Source organism: Neoarthrinium moseri, assembly GCF_022829205.1.
Source record: "Neoarthrinium moseri strain CBS 164.80 chromosome Unknown scaffold35_Wmoseri_CBS_16480, whole genome shotgun sequence".
Taxonomy (NCBI): Eukaryota; Fungi; Ascomycota; class Sordariomycetes; order Amphisphaeriales; family Apiosporaceae; genus Neoarthrinium; species Neoarthrinium moseri.
In genome coordinates, this window is record NW_026055149.1 from 295763 (window position 1) to 308747 (window position 12985).

At 52.8% G+C, this 12985-nt stretch overlaps 5 protein-coding genes across 5 annotated transcripts; 4 read left to right on the forward strand and 1 right to left on the reverse strand.

Annotated features, from left to right (window-relative positions):
• Nucleotides 1-88: 88 nt before the first annotated feature.
• Nucleotides 89-2095, forward strand: JN550_008429 (uncharacterized protein; the record flags this gene model as incomplete). The annotated part of the gene is made up of 1 exon (XM_049320389.1): nt 89-2095. One exon carries the CDS (start codon nt 89-91, stop codon nt 2093-2095), a length of 2007 nt encoding a protein of 668 aa, XP_049169651.1.
• A 715-nt stretch (nt 2096-2810) lies between these two features.
• Nucleotides 2811-4327, forward strand: JN550_008430 (uncharacterized protein; the record flags this gene model as incomplete). The annotated part of the gene is made up of 2 exons (XM_049320390.1): nt 2811-3033; nt 3081-4327. 2 exons carry the CDS (start codon nt 2811-2813, stop codon nt 4325-4327), a joined length of 1470 nt encoding a protein of 489 aa, XP_049169652.1.
• A 1512-nt stretch (nt 4328-5839) lies between these two features.
• Nucleotides 5840-7996, forward strand: JN550_008431 (uncharacterized protein; the record flags this gene model as incomplete). The annotated part of the gene is made up of 4 exons (XM_049320391.1): nt 5840-6359; nt 6409-6527; nt 6580-6668; nt 6727-7996. The coding sequence occupies 4 exons, from the start codon at nt 5840-5842 to the stop codon at nt 7994-7996; spliced, it is 1998 nt and encodes a 665-aa protein (XP_049169653.1).
• Nucleotides 7997-8224: 228 nt separating this feature from the next.
• On the reverse strand, nt 8225-10071 carry JN550_008432 (uncharacterized protein; the record flags this gene model as incomplete). The annotated part of the gene is made up of 5 exons (XM_049320392.1): nt 8225-9038; nt 9106-9274; nt 9327-9602; nt 9667-9743; nt 9809-10071. 5 exons carry the CDS (start codon nt 10069-10071, stop codon nt 8225-8227), a joined length of 1599 nt encoding a protein of 532 aa, XP_049169654.1.
• Nucleotides 10072-10706: 635 nt separating this feature from the next.
• On the forward strand, nt 10707-12954 carry JN550_008433 (uncharacterized protein; the record flags this gene model as incomplete). The annotated part of the gene is made up of 5 exons (XM_049320393.1): nt 10707-11041; nt 11091-11667; nt 11717-11842; nt 11894-12738; nt 12795-12954. 5 exons carry the CDS (start codon nt 10707-10709, stop codon nt 12952-12954), a joined length of 2043 nt encoding a protein of 680 aa, XP_049169655.1.
• Nucleotides 12955-12985: the final 31 nt, after the last annotated feature.

The following is a 12985-nucleotide window of genomic DNA, read 5'->3' on the forward strand; positions in this document are numbered from 1 at the left end:
CTCGTCCAGAGTCTACTGTCGGCCTTGGTCCATCTCGAGAATCTCGGCGCTGACGAGGGCGACCGAGATCTCTCCATCTCAAATAACCATGAGCGACCCCCCGGCAAAGAAGCAGCCGGCGCATCCCGTCGTCACCGAGCTCGAACAGTCAGAAGCCAGCGGTTCCGACTCTCCGCACCCCGATGCCCCGATCGACGAAGCTGGTCACCTCGAGATCCAGGAAAACGACGGCACGCTAACGCCGCGCTTCATGCAGGACGAAGGCGCCTGGAAACGGTGGAAGTGGGTGCCCTATCCCGTGCGTAGGTTCACCAAGGCCACTGTCAAATGGGCTCACGGACCTGCGAACCCAAAGGATTACAAGATCAGGCCGTTTCTGCCAGCGGTCCAGGAGGCCCCGCTGAGGCTGGTCGACCGCTTCCTGCCAAACAAAACGCACCGGGTATGGCTTTTCGTCGGATATATCGCCATCTGGATCCTGACCTTCTGTCTGGTCATGCGCCAGGGTCTCAAGGCATCCGAGATCGAAAGCTACGGCACGCCGAGTGATATCAGCTGCGGTACGACATACTGGCTATCTGGAAACCAGTGTGGGACGGACGGGAACGACTGCAGACCATTCACCGACAGCGGGTTTGCTTTCAAGTGCCCAGCAAACTGTGCAGGCTACCAGGTCTTGAACCCAAGGGCCGTGGGAGACCAGGAGGTCGTCTATACACAGCTGATCGTCGGCGGCCCCTCCGATCCCGCCAACACTACTTCTGCTATCTACCGGGGCGACTCCTACATCTGCGGTGCTGGAATCCACGCTGGAGTCATCACCAACGGCAAAGGTGGCTGCGGAGTGGTCAAGCTCATTGGGAGACAGTCAAATTTTGTCAGCTCGACGCGGAATGGCATCACCAGCATTGGCTTCAATTCGTATTTCCCGCTATCGTATACCTTTGAGACGGGGATTGAGTGCGAGTCACGAGATGTGCGGTGGTCGCTGTTAGGGGTGTCGGTAACCTTCACCGCCGTCCTGTCTCTGATGACATCCTCAGCTCCTGTGTTCTTCTTCACCACCTTCGTCGGCATATTCTGGCAGGTCGGCATGGCATCTGATGCACCCTCCCACACGACAATTGCCGGTCTCTTCTCGGACATTCTTGGCAAGTTCCTGCCAGCCATGTTCATTGCATGGGTGTTCTACGACAAGATGGGCGTCCGCCGAACGCTGAAAGACTTGACTGCGCAGGTTGAGAAGACCGTGCTCTGGCTTGGAGGATGCTGGGTCGGAGCGTTGACCAACTACACCTTCGACTTCATCCCCATCCAGAGGCTCACGGGCCATGACCTGGAGCAGCAACCGGGCGCCAAAGCAGCCTTGGCAATCATTATCATCGTCTTGGCAGCCATCATAGCTTCTCAGGTCTGGTTCTTTAGGCAGGAGGCACGCCTCACCAAGTACCTGAAGCTCTATGCTCTCTTCATTGCCGGCATCATTGTCTGTCTTGTGTTGCCGGATCTTAGCTTGCGGCTTCATCATTACATCGTGGCCCTTCTACTCGTACCGGGCACGAGTATGCAGACACGCCCTGCGTTACTGTATCAGGGAATCCTCATCGGGCTGTTCATCAATGGAATTGCTAGATGGGGCTTCGATTCCGTCCTGCAAACGTCTTATGCCCTTCAGGGCGATGCGCAACTCAACTCTCCCCTGCCAAGCATAGTTGCACCAGTCGTTGACTGGGCCGCAAATGCATCCAGTGCCGTGAATGCTACAGCTGCCGCCGCCTTATCGACCATTACTTTCAGGTGGAGTTCACCGCCGGCATCTCAATACGACGGCATCAGCATCCTCGTCAACGACGTTGAGAAGTTTAGAAACTACTTCGCAGACGCTGACGCCGAGAGCAGCTTTGTCTGGACCCGCAACAGCAGTCTGGATTTGGATGAGTACTTTAGGTTTGCCTGGATGGAAGGCAGCTCGACAATGGACTACACGAAGGCAGGCATATGGACTGCAGATGGAACTTGGACACAGATGGCGGATGGACCGTCAAAGGTTAAGGCGAGGAGCTTGGATGGGGAGTCACGCGCGCTCTTGAGATGAGTGAGTCATGGCCTCCTGTTTATACTAGTGACGAATCTATAGAACGTATTTCTTACCAAGGAGACATCCCTCTTAACACAATTATGACCTTGCAATGCCCTCACGGTGAACAACCACTCCACCATAAGATTGAAATGCATACCTTGCAACATTTATGGTGATTGAGCAGCATCACTGGAGCGCATCGTAGTACAACATGGACGGTATACCTGAATACTAGCAGAGAATCAGAGAGCGTAAGAAGCTTAAGAGTGCAAGCTTTGTGGTAAGGAAAAGACCGATCGATAGCTGTGTAAGTCTCATGTTCAGGGGTCAGCTGTCCGACCCCACTATGAATGGGGCACAAGCCACAGCACAGGACCCCCAAGCCAACGACGGCCATGGCGGAGTTCCCCGCCAGAGAGAGCTCCGACAGTGGCCTAACTTAGGGATTGACCATTGCACTCCAAGGTGCGACTCTATCAAATTGTCACGAGAAAAAAAAACAGTCACAGCTGATTCGCACGTATATCCCAAGATTCGGCGCATCGCAGCACACCTGTGCCCGGGTCCCAGTTCTTGAGGAAAACCGCCGAAAAGAGCACTCTGCTCATTGATGATCCGGCCGAGCCCTTCCTGGTCGGCCTGTAGATCATCGGGTACTGTCCGCGCACGACCACGGCCTGCACTGTCCAGCGCTGCACCGGCCTGCATACGCGCGCTTATGACGGTGAAGATGAGTGGCGAGATGGATGGAGAATTGCCCTTCAGGGTTCTGAAGCCGGCTACGTCGGATGGAGCGTTGGCGAGGTTAGGGAGACTTGAGCTTCCAGGCCGCAAAAGTCTTGACACTCCGAACTTCTTTGGCGTCACGTCGAGAGGGGCCATACCACACTTGACCCCAGACACCATTCTGAAATACACACAAACCAACGGGGTCTACATGGCTCTAGAAGACTGTAAATACCGCCCCGCTTCCAAGAAATTATCAGGACTGACCGTTTAGTCGTAGAAAAATCCGGCAAGCGAGCCACTCCAGCCTTGTTTACCTCGCCCACAGACGCCGACGGCAGGAGGCTTCACTCTTATACGGCAACCCCGTCTGACGTGACCATCGTCCTTGGTCCTCGCCGCCATCCGGCTGTCATCTCACCTGGAGGCAATGGGGCTACGTATGTCTCCATATGCACCTCGACGGGGTTCCAGAGTCTAGATATGGAGCGGTACTGCAACTCCGTGGCCACTGTCAAACCCGATGTCGTCATTCCACTGGCTGACCTCACCTTCGGCCCTGGCATCTCTAGTGCCAAGCGACAGCGCCGAATGGTTGAGCGGACCGAAGAATGGGTTGAGGCCTTCTTCAAGACGCTGGACCCTCAGGAGGTCTTGAAGCCGGCGGGGATCCACGCGTTTGCTCCACTGCTGCCGGTCGAGTATCCCATGCAATGGGAGTACTTGAATCGTCTCTCTGAGGACCATGCCCACCATTTGTCTGGCCTGGCGGTCTACGATGCCAACATACTAGCTGACCTGCAGCAGCACAAACCTTTGGTAGATTTGCCGCGACTGTCGATGGACCCGCCTGCATCGCCTCACCACATTCTCCGTCAGGTTCGCATGGGCGTCGATGTCTTGACCATCCCTTTTCTGAATTCCATCTCCGACCAAGGCATTGCGCTCACCTTCTCTTTCCCTCTGAGCCAGACTGAAGACGGACGCATTCTTCCTCTTGGACTGAACATGTGGTTGAAGGAACATCAAGTTTCCTTATCCCCCTTGGAAGAAGGGTGCAGCTGTTACGCCTGTACGAAACACCATCGCGCCTTTCTGCAGCATCTCTTGAATGCTAAAGAGATGCTGGGTTGGAATCTGCTGCAGATCCACAATCTCCACGTCATGACCCAATTCTTTGAAGCTATTCGTGTAGCTATCGCGGATGGCTCATTCGAGGAGAAAGCTAGGGACTTTGCCAGAGCCTACGATCCCGAACTTCCTCTCGGCACTGGCGAGCCGCCGCGGTCTCGCGGTTATCATTTCAAGTCCATCGCGAATCAGCCTAAGATCAATGAGCCACCTTGGCAAGCTCTGGAAGGCGATAAGGGCGAGGACCAGGTGCTCGCTGGTGAGATTGCTGGGTTGGTCGTGACGGGACATTCAGCGGTGGGCGGCGAGACGCCCCTGGTTCCCGACGCTGATGCCGATGCCGCTGATTTGGACCAAAGCGGGTTTGCTGAAGTCGAAAAACGTGCTTGAAATACTTCTAGCAACAGTCTGGTTGTGTAACTAGTCAAATCTCAGCCAGACGGTACCCTCGTGCGACCCGGGAGAAGGTCCGATCCCTCTCCGGCCCGGGCAGGTTGGATATGCACCAGCCATCGGAAGGAGTCTTTGATGGGGTACGCATAGTGATATTTGGTTACGGACCACCGCGTCCCGATGCTCCCCGGAATACACCCATGCGTATACATAGGCCAATAGTATTGCTTACCAGACAGCGCACGTTCTAGGATTGCAGAACCAAACTCTCGGAAACTCGCCCCACTCGAAACAAGTATTGGTATTCTGGGTCTTTGGATCAGCTATCGTTGCTGAAGTACTCGGGGGCACGTGGGAGTGAACACAGCAGAACGCAGCGCGCGATGGTCTGAGGTGTCTTCCAGTCTGACCTTGGCATGCAGTAGCCTCAAGCGTTCAGCTGTTAGACCCGCGGCCTTGAGTCGCAGGTTCGTTAGCAGCTGAACTCATCTTCGGAGATGAGAATATGCAGCTTTCTGTTTACAATACAAATTGCATGAGGTCTTGTCTACATGCTACCTAGGTAATTTGGCAGTGCTAGTAAGCCACCCGGTCGAACTCTAGCCACTCTTGCACCGGTCTGCCAAGATCTGCCCCGCTCAGGAAGGTCAATTGTGCGCCCAGCTTGGGTGCTGGTTGAAGCCATTGACCAATAAAAGCTGTATATTCCACCCACGTTGCCCCGACCCCCGCAATCTCAACGTTGTTTGCCAGTCTCTTGGACCATGCCAGCCAAGCTTGGTATTGCGATAAGCTTGCCTTTCTCTCAACTTATAATCGACATCTGGATGAGTAGTTCTTATACTTGCTTGTTTCAAGTCTTGAGAAATTAAGTGATAGGTATCGTGTCGATCTAGAACAGCTAGCCAAGTTCAAACAAGGCGACCTTTGCAGATAACGCTGGTAGAGATCGTCTTCGATCAAGCATACGAGTTAGTAATCTTGGACTTTGCGCGTTCAACTGATATCTCGCTTGGCTTGATGAAGCCGTTCTTGGCGCATACTTGGCAGCTTGGCAACTCAAGATGGCGTCTCTTCCACTCGTCGTCTCGCAAGTTCCCATCAACACGTGCCCTCGAAGTGTTCTATGATTCCTGCGAAGGATTTTTTCATGTTTCCCTCTCAGTCCGCCTCTATCGTCATAATCGGGGTTACTACCGACTTCGACCAACGTAACATTGCCTACATGCACATCAACTACCCTCGGAGACGGGGCTGCGCTCCCGGAACTGCCCCGGTATGATGTGCGATTGGTTATGCCTCCCGTCGGAGTCCACGATGGGCAACATGCGCCCGACCCCAGTACGGCTTTAGTGTTCCACTGCATGTCGATCTGGCGGTTCCTATATAACCTGCACTTGCACCTGCAGGAAGCTATGGGAGCCCTCAAGGTTGTCTTTTTGCCTCCAGCGCGACCAATCGACTCCCTGTAGAGCCAATTGAGTTCAATTGAGCCTGTCTATAGTCAAGATGTTGGGCAAACTCAACTCACTCGCCCTATTGGCGGCTTCGTTGTCCGTTGTCTCCGCTCAGTACTACCAGCGCTTGGGAACCTGCCCGAAGCTTGGCTGCGTTCTGCCTCCCGACCAGCAGGACTTCCTTCCGGGCCAGTATTTCGATCTCCGACTCGAGGTCCATGCGCCCGTCAATGGCTCAGAAGCATTCAACAGTGGTGTCCCCGATGAGAAGTTCACCGTGACCATTGCCAAGGAGGGTGGTGAGGCCAAAAGCGTCGCTGAGTTCTTCAGCCTTGACGAGCCTGAGATCGAGAAGTGGACCTTCCACTGGTATGAGGACTTGTACGCAGAGGATGCCAAAACCCCCTCCTTCGTCAATGTGGCGTCCAAGATCTACCGGCGCATTGCTCTCTACGAGCCTGGTAACTACCAGGTCAAACTTACCTACTATAACGGCGAAACCACCACTGCCGACTGGGTTGTACGCCCATTGGCCACAGCGAAGAAGGCCAAGAACGTCATTCTGTTCATCGGTAAGGAATACGTCTAGCTACCAAGAAAACGTCGACTGACATGGTCCAGGTGACGGCATGACCACCAACATGATCACTGCAGCTCGCCTTTTGGGACACAAGAGCATCAATGGCAAATACCAGTCTGTGCTGCAGCTGGATGACTTCCCAGTTGTCGGCCACCAAATGGTACGGCTGCTATTGTCGCTATACCTATAGCCTTTGCTGACCCTCTCATTAGACCCACTCGGTCGACAGCTTCATCACTGACAGTGCCAACTCTGCCTCCGCTCTTTACTCTGGCCACAAGTCAACTGTCAATGCCATGGGGTATGTAGACATTTCCTATACGGTGATAATGAGCATGGTTTTCTAACAGTGGCACCAGTGTCTATGCCGACTCTTCCCCTGACCTATTCGACGACCCCAAGGTGGAGACTATTGTTGAGCTACTCAAGCGAGTTTGGGGGTCCGCTTGGGGTGCGGTCTCAACTGCCCTGCTGGCAGATGCTACGCCGATTGCCTTGACTGCGCACACCCGATCCCGATATGCCTACGGTCCTCTCATTGATCAGGCTCTTAACTCGCTCACGAACTACACCTGGACCAACCACGGTGGTCCGGACGTGTACTTCGGAGGCGGCGCTGATCAGTTCCTCCCAGGCTCCGGCTCTTACCAGGGCGAGGATTACTACAAGGCTTTCGCTGACGCTGACTACGACATCAGCCTGAACAAGACCAGTCTTGCAGCTCTTTCCAACAGCTCCAAGGCCCTTGGCGTTTTCTGCAAATCCAACATGCCTGTCTGGCTCGACCGCAACGTCTTCACCAACAACCTGAATTCGTTCACCAACGACCCCAGCGGTGTCAAGGGGCCGGCCAAGGACTTGCCTGGCCTCAAAGATATGACTATCAAGGCCATTGACATTCTCAACGAACGTGGTGGTGACAAGGGTTTCTTCCTCATGTCCGAGGCAGCCTCCATCGACAAACAGATGCACGCCCTTGACTACGACCGTGCACTGGGTGACTTGCTTGAGCTGGACGATACCGTACGTGCTACCGTCAACCACCTGAAGGCCATTGGCGAACTTGAGAGCACCCTGATCCTCGTCACCTCTGACCACGGCCATGGTTTCGATGTCTTCGGTGGTGTCGACACCAAGTACCTGGCTGAGCAGAAGACGGACCGTGAGAAGCGCCGTGCCGTGGGTGTGTACCAGAACTCTGGTCTGTCTCAATACACCGTCGAGAAGCCTGGCATCAGTTACGGCACGGGACCCAACTTCCCCGTCAACTGGGACCCGCGTTACGCCATTGCGGCCGGCCTTGGCGCCAACCCTGACCACCGCGAGAACTACCGCGTCAACAATGCGACGTCCCGCAACCCAGCATCTACCCTCGCGGGCCTGTCCTCAAATGACTACTACGTCAACCCCAAGGACAACCCCGACGGATTCGTCGTCAACGGTACCCTGCCGACAAGCGAGAGCCAGGGCGTCCACTCGCTGACCGACGTGGCTGTCTTTGCTATGGGACCGTGCCAGGAGACTTTCGGTGGTGTCTACAGTAACATCGATGTCTTCTACAAGATGGCGAACTGCCTTGGTCTTGCGCGCCCTGATGCTAATGAGGGTGGCAAGGGATGCGCAAAATAGAACACAAGTCTTGAACCATGTCTTAGGTTTGAAGACCATTTCTTTGTACATATTTGATACCCCTAAAACGACTAGTTGAGAAACGTTAGAGAAAAATGCTAGAAGTAATGTAGTACCTAATGAACGTCTCAAATACCACACTGATCCAATGTTGTATTTATACCTATATAAAATTTTACTTGACAAACGACCATGTTACACATGGTTTTTACTGACAAGTTTCTGCATCTACCTTTTGGAGACTGGAATTCCATCAAGCACAGTGCTTTGCCCAACCACTGGGACTTTGAACTCTTTCCAACCCCCGGTAAGGTAATACACTGCTCCAAACAGTACCCACCCAGCCATCACCACAGATGAATAGTTCATCGTTTCGGCGGCTGCTGGTAAGGTCGAAGGGAACGTGCTGAACACTATTGCCACAATAAGCCAGACGATGCTTATCACATTCATTGCGACCCCAAAAACCTTTCCAAGTCTGAAAGGGCCATACGCCGACTGGGACATACTTGGCCGACCGTATAGCAACATGTATATGACGGGAAGGATGTACGAGATGTACATGCCTATGATGGCCATAGCCAGAATAGCATTGAAAGCAGTCGAGTTGCCGAGATAGATGAACCCAAGCAGCATTTGAAGGACTGTCACAACGGTGATCGAATTGAACGGCACCTCGCTCATACGGTCGACCTTGCTAATCTGCTGATGGAACGGAGTTGCCGAGTCGCGCGCGAACGCCCACAATGTCCGCGACGTCGAGGCTACACCGGCTACTGTGGCAGCGATGGCGGTAAGGGTTATTGTGAGTGAAAGAAGTGTGGTACCGGCATTGGACTTCGTGGCGTCGAGGAATATCTGCATGTATGGGAAGCCGGTGGGCGTCGTAAGGACTTCGTCGATCGGCCCGGTAGAGTACAGTAGCATGATGCAGTACGCGAAGCCAATCAAACCGTTCACAACCGAGCTGCCGACCATGGCAATTGGCACGTTACGGCTCGCGTCGGGCATCTCTTCAGCCATATGGCAGGCGGCATCGTATCTGAAAGATCTATCAGTGGAGATGCACAGGACGTACAGAGCAACCATAGCCGCGTATGTTTTCATACCCAAGAAATGGATAAACAGCACTCAACAGGCCAACCAGCCAGGAGACACCGTCGCTTGACCAGCCGCTTGAGTTAATGGTTTCGACGAAGACAAATTTCGCATCGTTCTTGGGAGCCATGACTGCAAGTGTGACAAAAACAGCTAAAAAGCCGGCGACATGCAGAACAGCTGTCCATCTTAGTTCGTTGGGTTCTGGGATATACTGGGCAAAGCAGCTTACCAGAAAGAAGATTCACATGCGGGAGCAGCTTGTGTCCCCAAATGTTCATAACAGCAGCATATACAAGAATAAGCCAGAAAATCAACATCCCTTGATATCGCTCGGGCGAATATGTATCGTTGTTCAATACCACCATCCCCTGAATCTGCAGAGCTGCTGCAAACGCTGCGGATGCCGTTAGAACGATTTGACCACCGATCGAAATCCATCCCGTGAACCACGCGGCGGCTGAGCGTGTGGATGCTGGTGAGAGAGCGGCTACCCAATGGTATTGACCTGAGACCGGCAACTTCTGTTAGCAGACTTGACACAAGGAAATACCACGGCGCCGAGTTTTTACCTCCTGCTGTTGGATATATCGAGGCTATCTCACCCAGTGAGAGGGTGATTGCAATAGTGCATACGAAGGACAGCACACTAGGCGGGAAATTTTGATTAGACGTCACTTGAGTGGACTTGAACTGAGAAATTCTCTGACATACTAGTTGTAGAAGAGGCAGGGGGCACCTCCCGCTACAATTGCCGAGCCGAGTACTGATGACAGAGCCTCCCATGTTGCCATCAAGCACATACAAAGTGCGGCCATAGACCACAGGGAGAACTCCCGGCGCAGCTCCTGAGTGTACCCAAGCTGCTCGAGGCGAGCGGCTTCTCGGTTCCCGACGGGAGAATCATTCTTGTCGACACTAGAGTCTTGGAACTTTAGTTCAGCGCTGTTCTTGCGGGTCTCGGCATTTTGAGACATCTTATTGCTGCTACCAGCCACTGTTTTTGCTTGGGTGAAGAGGCAGATGGTTCGACGTCGTACCATACCCACAGCGCAAGTAGGACTATTTAAACCCGAATCTCATCACTTCAATCTTTCGTTATCATTGTGCTGAAATCTATATACCTGTTCAGCTAAAGATAAGGATATAACGTGTTGCCCGTTCGGGATTCCGCTGGCTTTGGCTGCTACTAGTACACACGCGCTGGGCTTGCCAACAGTAACCTCTTTGACCAATACGAAAGCAAAATGCCAAAGATAACGGAATCGGAATCGGATTTTAATCAAGTCTTATCATTTTGTTAGTAGGGGTCAAAGATAGCTCTTTGCACCCCAAGATTGTTGCCTCGGAACTGGTTCCGAGCTCCTCTAGTATGGTGTTCCGAGCTTCCGAGACACCACAGCTTTTACGCTCGGAACTAGAACATAACTCAGCAGTTACCTTTGGTAGTAGCAAGCCATGCCAATTGATACATTGGCGATATCGCTAGATAATGACTCAGTCGATTACAAAACACTGCAGCTGGAAATGGCCTATTTCATCTCCGAAGGTTCTGCGACTTTGAAGTTCTCGGACGCCTATGCACGCACACTCGAGCACTGAACAAGACGCCATGGCACCACCTCATCCTCTGCAGCAGCTCAGCATCGATGAGACAAATGTCGCTCGAGATGTCACTCTCAGCCTTCATGAAGGTGTTGTCATCGAGTTCAGAGAAATATTCCTCCAGGAGCCTCCCAAGAAAGACCTCGTCAAATTTCTTGACCAAGAGCATTCAGGACAGGTCTCAGATGGCACACCGCGACCTGCGCGACTTGCAAAGGTCCAGTACGACGTCATTAGTGGGAGCAAAGTCCCAGAGTTCCATGAGTCTGTCATCAACATCACGCAAAGAAACAGAGTTGCCCATGAGGTTGTCAGCTCTGACTATCATGCCGCTTTGACAATGTAGCTGCCCTTCATCTTCATATCTTTTCCACGCTAATAGACCCATTAGGCATGAGTTTGCGACTTTTGTCGAAGTATGCCAGAAGTCTCCACTATACCTATCGAAGATCCAAGAGCTTAAGCTACCCGCCGGTTTTGAAGTCGTAATTGAGCCATGGCCGTATGGCGGCATGGATGCGACAGAGGAGAACCGGCGCTACTTTCAAGGACTCCTATTTGCACAGGACACTCGGAGTGGCAATCCAGACTCTAACTTCTATGCATTCCCTATTCCCCTGATCCCAATCATGGATTGGACTAAGAGGGAAATTATCAAGATCCTCGAACTTGCAACAGGTGGAAAGGGAGATAGCTTGACCGCCAGAAATGAGTCTCTTAATATCATTGATCACTGTAAAGGCAGCGAGTACGCACCGGAACTGCTATCAGAGGGTACCAGGTCAGACTTGAAGCCTCTCCACGTGGTACAGCCGGAAGGACCAAGTTTCAAAGTCACCGACGAAAACCTGGTTGAGTGGCAAAACTGGAGGATGCGTCTGAGCTTCAACACTAGGGAGGGGGCCGTCCTACACGATCTAACATACCAAGGCCGCAATGTTTTGCACAGGCTAAGCATGAGTGAAATGGTAAGTGTGCTTCATAGGATAACGCCAAAGGCAGCTCTGACGTTTGTAGACCGTACCTTACGCGGACCCAAGAGAGCCGTACCACAGGAAGCAAGCCTTCGACTTTGGTGACGGAGGAGCTGGCAACTGTGCGAACAACCTGACTCTGGGCTGTGACTGCCTCGGTGTCATCAAGGTGAGTGTCAATTTTAATTCGCCGCCTTGAGTCAGATGCTAACTGGTATAGTATTTCGACGGTGTGATCACCGGGCCTGATGGAACGGGCCAAGTGGCGAAGAATGTTGTATGCCTCCACGAGCAAGACAACGGTATTGCGTGGAAACACACCAACTGGCGCACAGGCCGCGCTGTGGTGACCAGAAGGAGAGAACTGGTCTTCCAGTTCATCATTACTCTGGCCAACTACGAGTATGCCTTCTACTACATCCTCAACCAAGCTGGAGGCATCACAGTCCAGGTACGCGCCACAGGTATCGTCTCTGTTGTCAACATCGACGAGGGAAAGACAAGTGCATACGGCAACATTGTCAGTCCCGGTGCTCTAGCTCAGAACCACCAGCACATCTTCTGTGTGCGAATAGACCCTGCGATTGACGGACACCGCAACACTGTAGTGCAAGAAGAGAGTCTCCAGGTGCCCATGAACCCGGAAACAAACCCAAGCGGTAACTATTACGAAGTCGTGCAGACACCGATCACAACATCAAGTGGCATTGATGCAGACCCTCAGCGACATCGCATATTCAAGATCCAAAACCGAAACAAGCTCAACCCAGTCAGCGGTAAGCCTGTTGGTTACAAGATTGTGCCCCCAGCTACGCAGCTGCTGCTGGCAGACAAGAATAGCATGCAGGCAAAGCGAGCTCTCTTTGCGCAGCACCATCTATGGGTGACGAAGCACAATGATGACGAATTCTATGCCGGAGGGCGATACACGCTCCAGAGTTCCAAGGAGGTGGGCGGTGTAGGCGATGCTGCGGCCAGGCACGACAAGGTGGACAACGAGGACATTGTGGTCTGGAGTTCTTTCGGGTTGACACACAATCCTCGCGTTGAGGATTGGCCGGTGATGTGAGTCTCCTGATTTGATCTAGCAGTCACAGTGACAGTTTACTCACACGACACAGGCCCGTTGAGCTTCTTGAGCTTCATATCACCCCGTCAGACTTCTTTACGAAAAATCCGGCTATCGATGTCCCGTCGAATAAGGACTTGATATCGAAGTTATCGGATGGTTGCTGCGAAAAGTCATCCGTTCCTATTCGGCATGCGAGTAGTCGACTGTAGGTTTAGCTTGAATATAATGTGATGCCAGAGC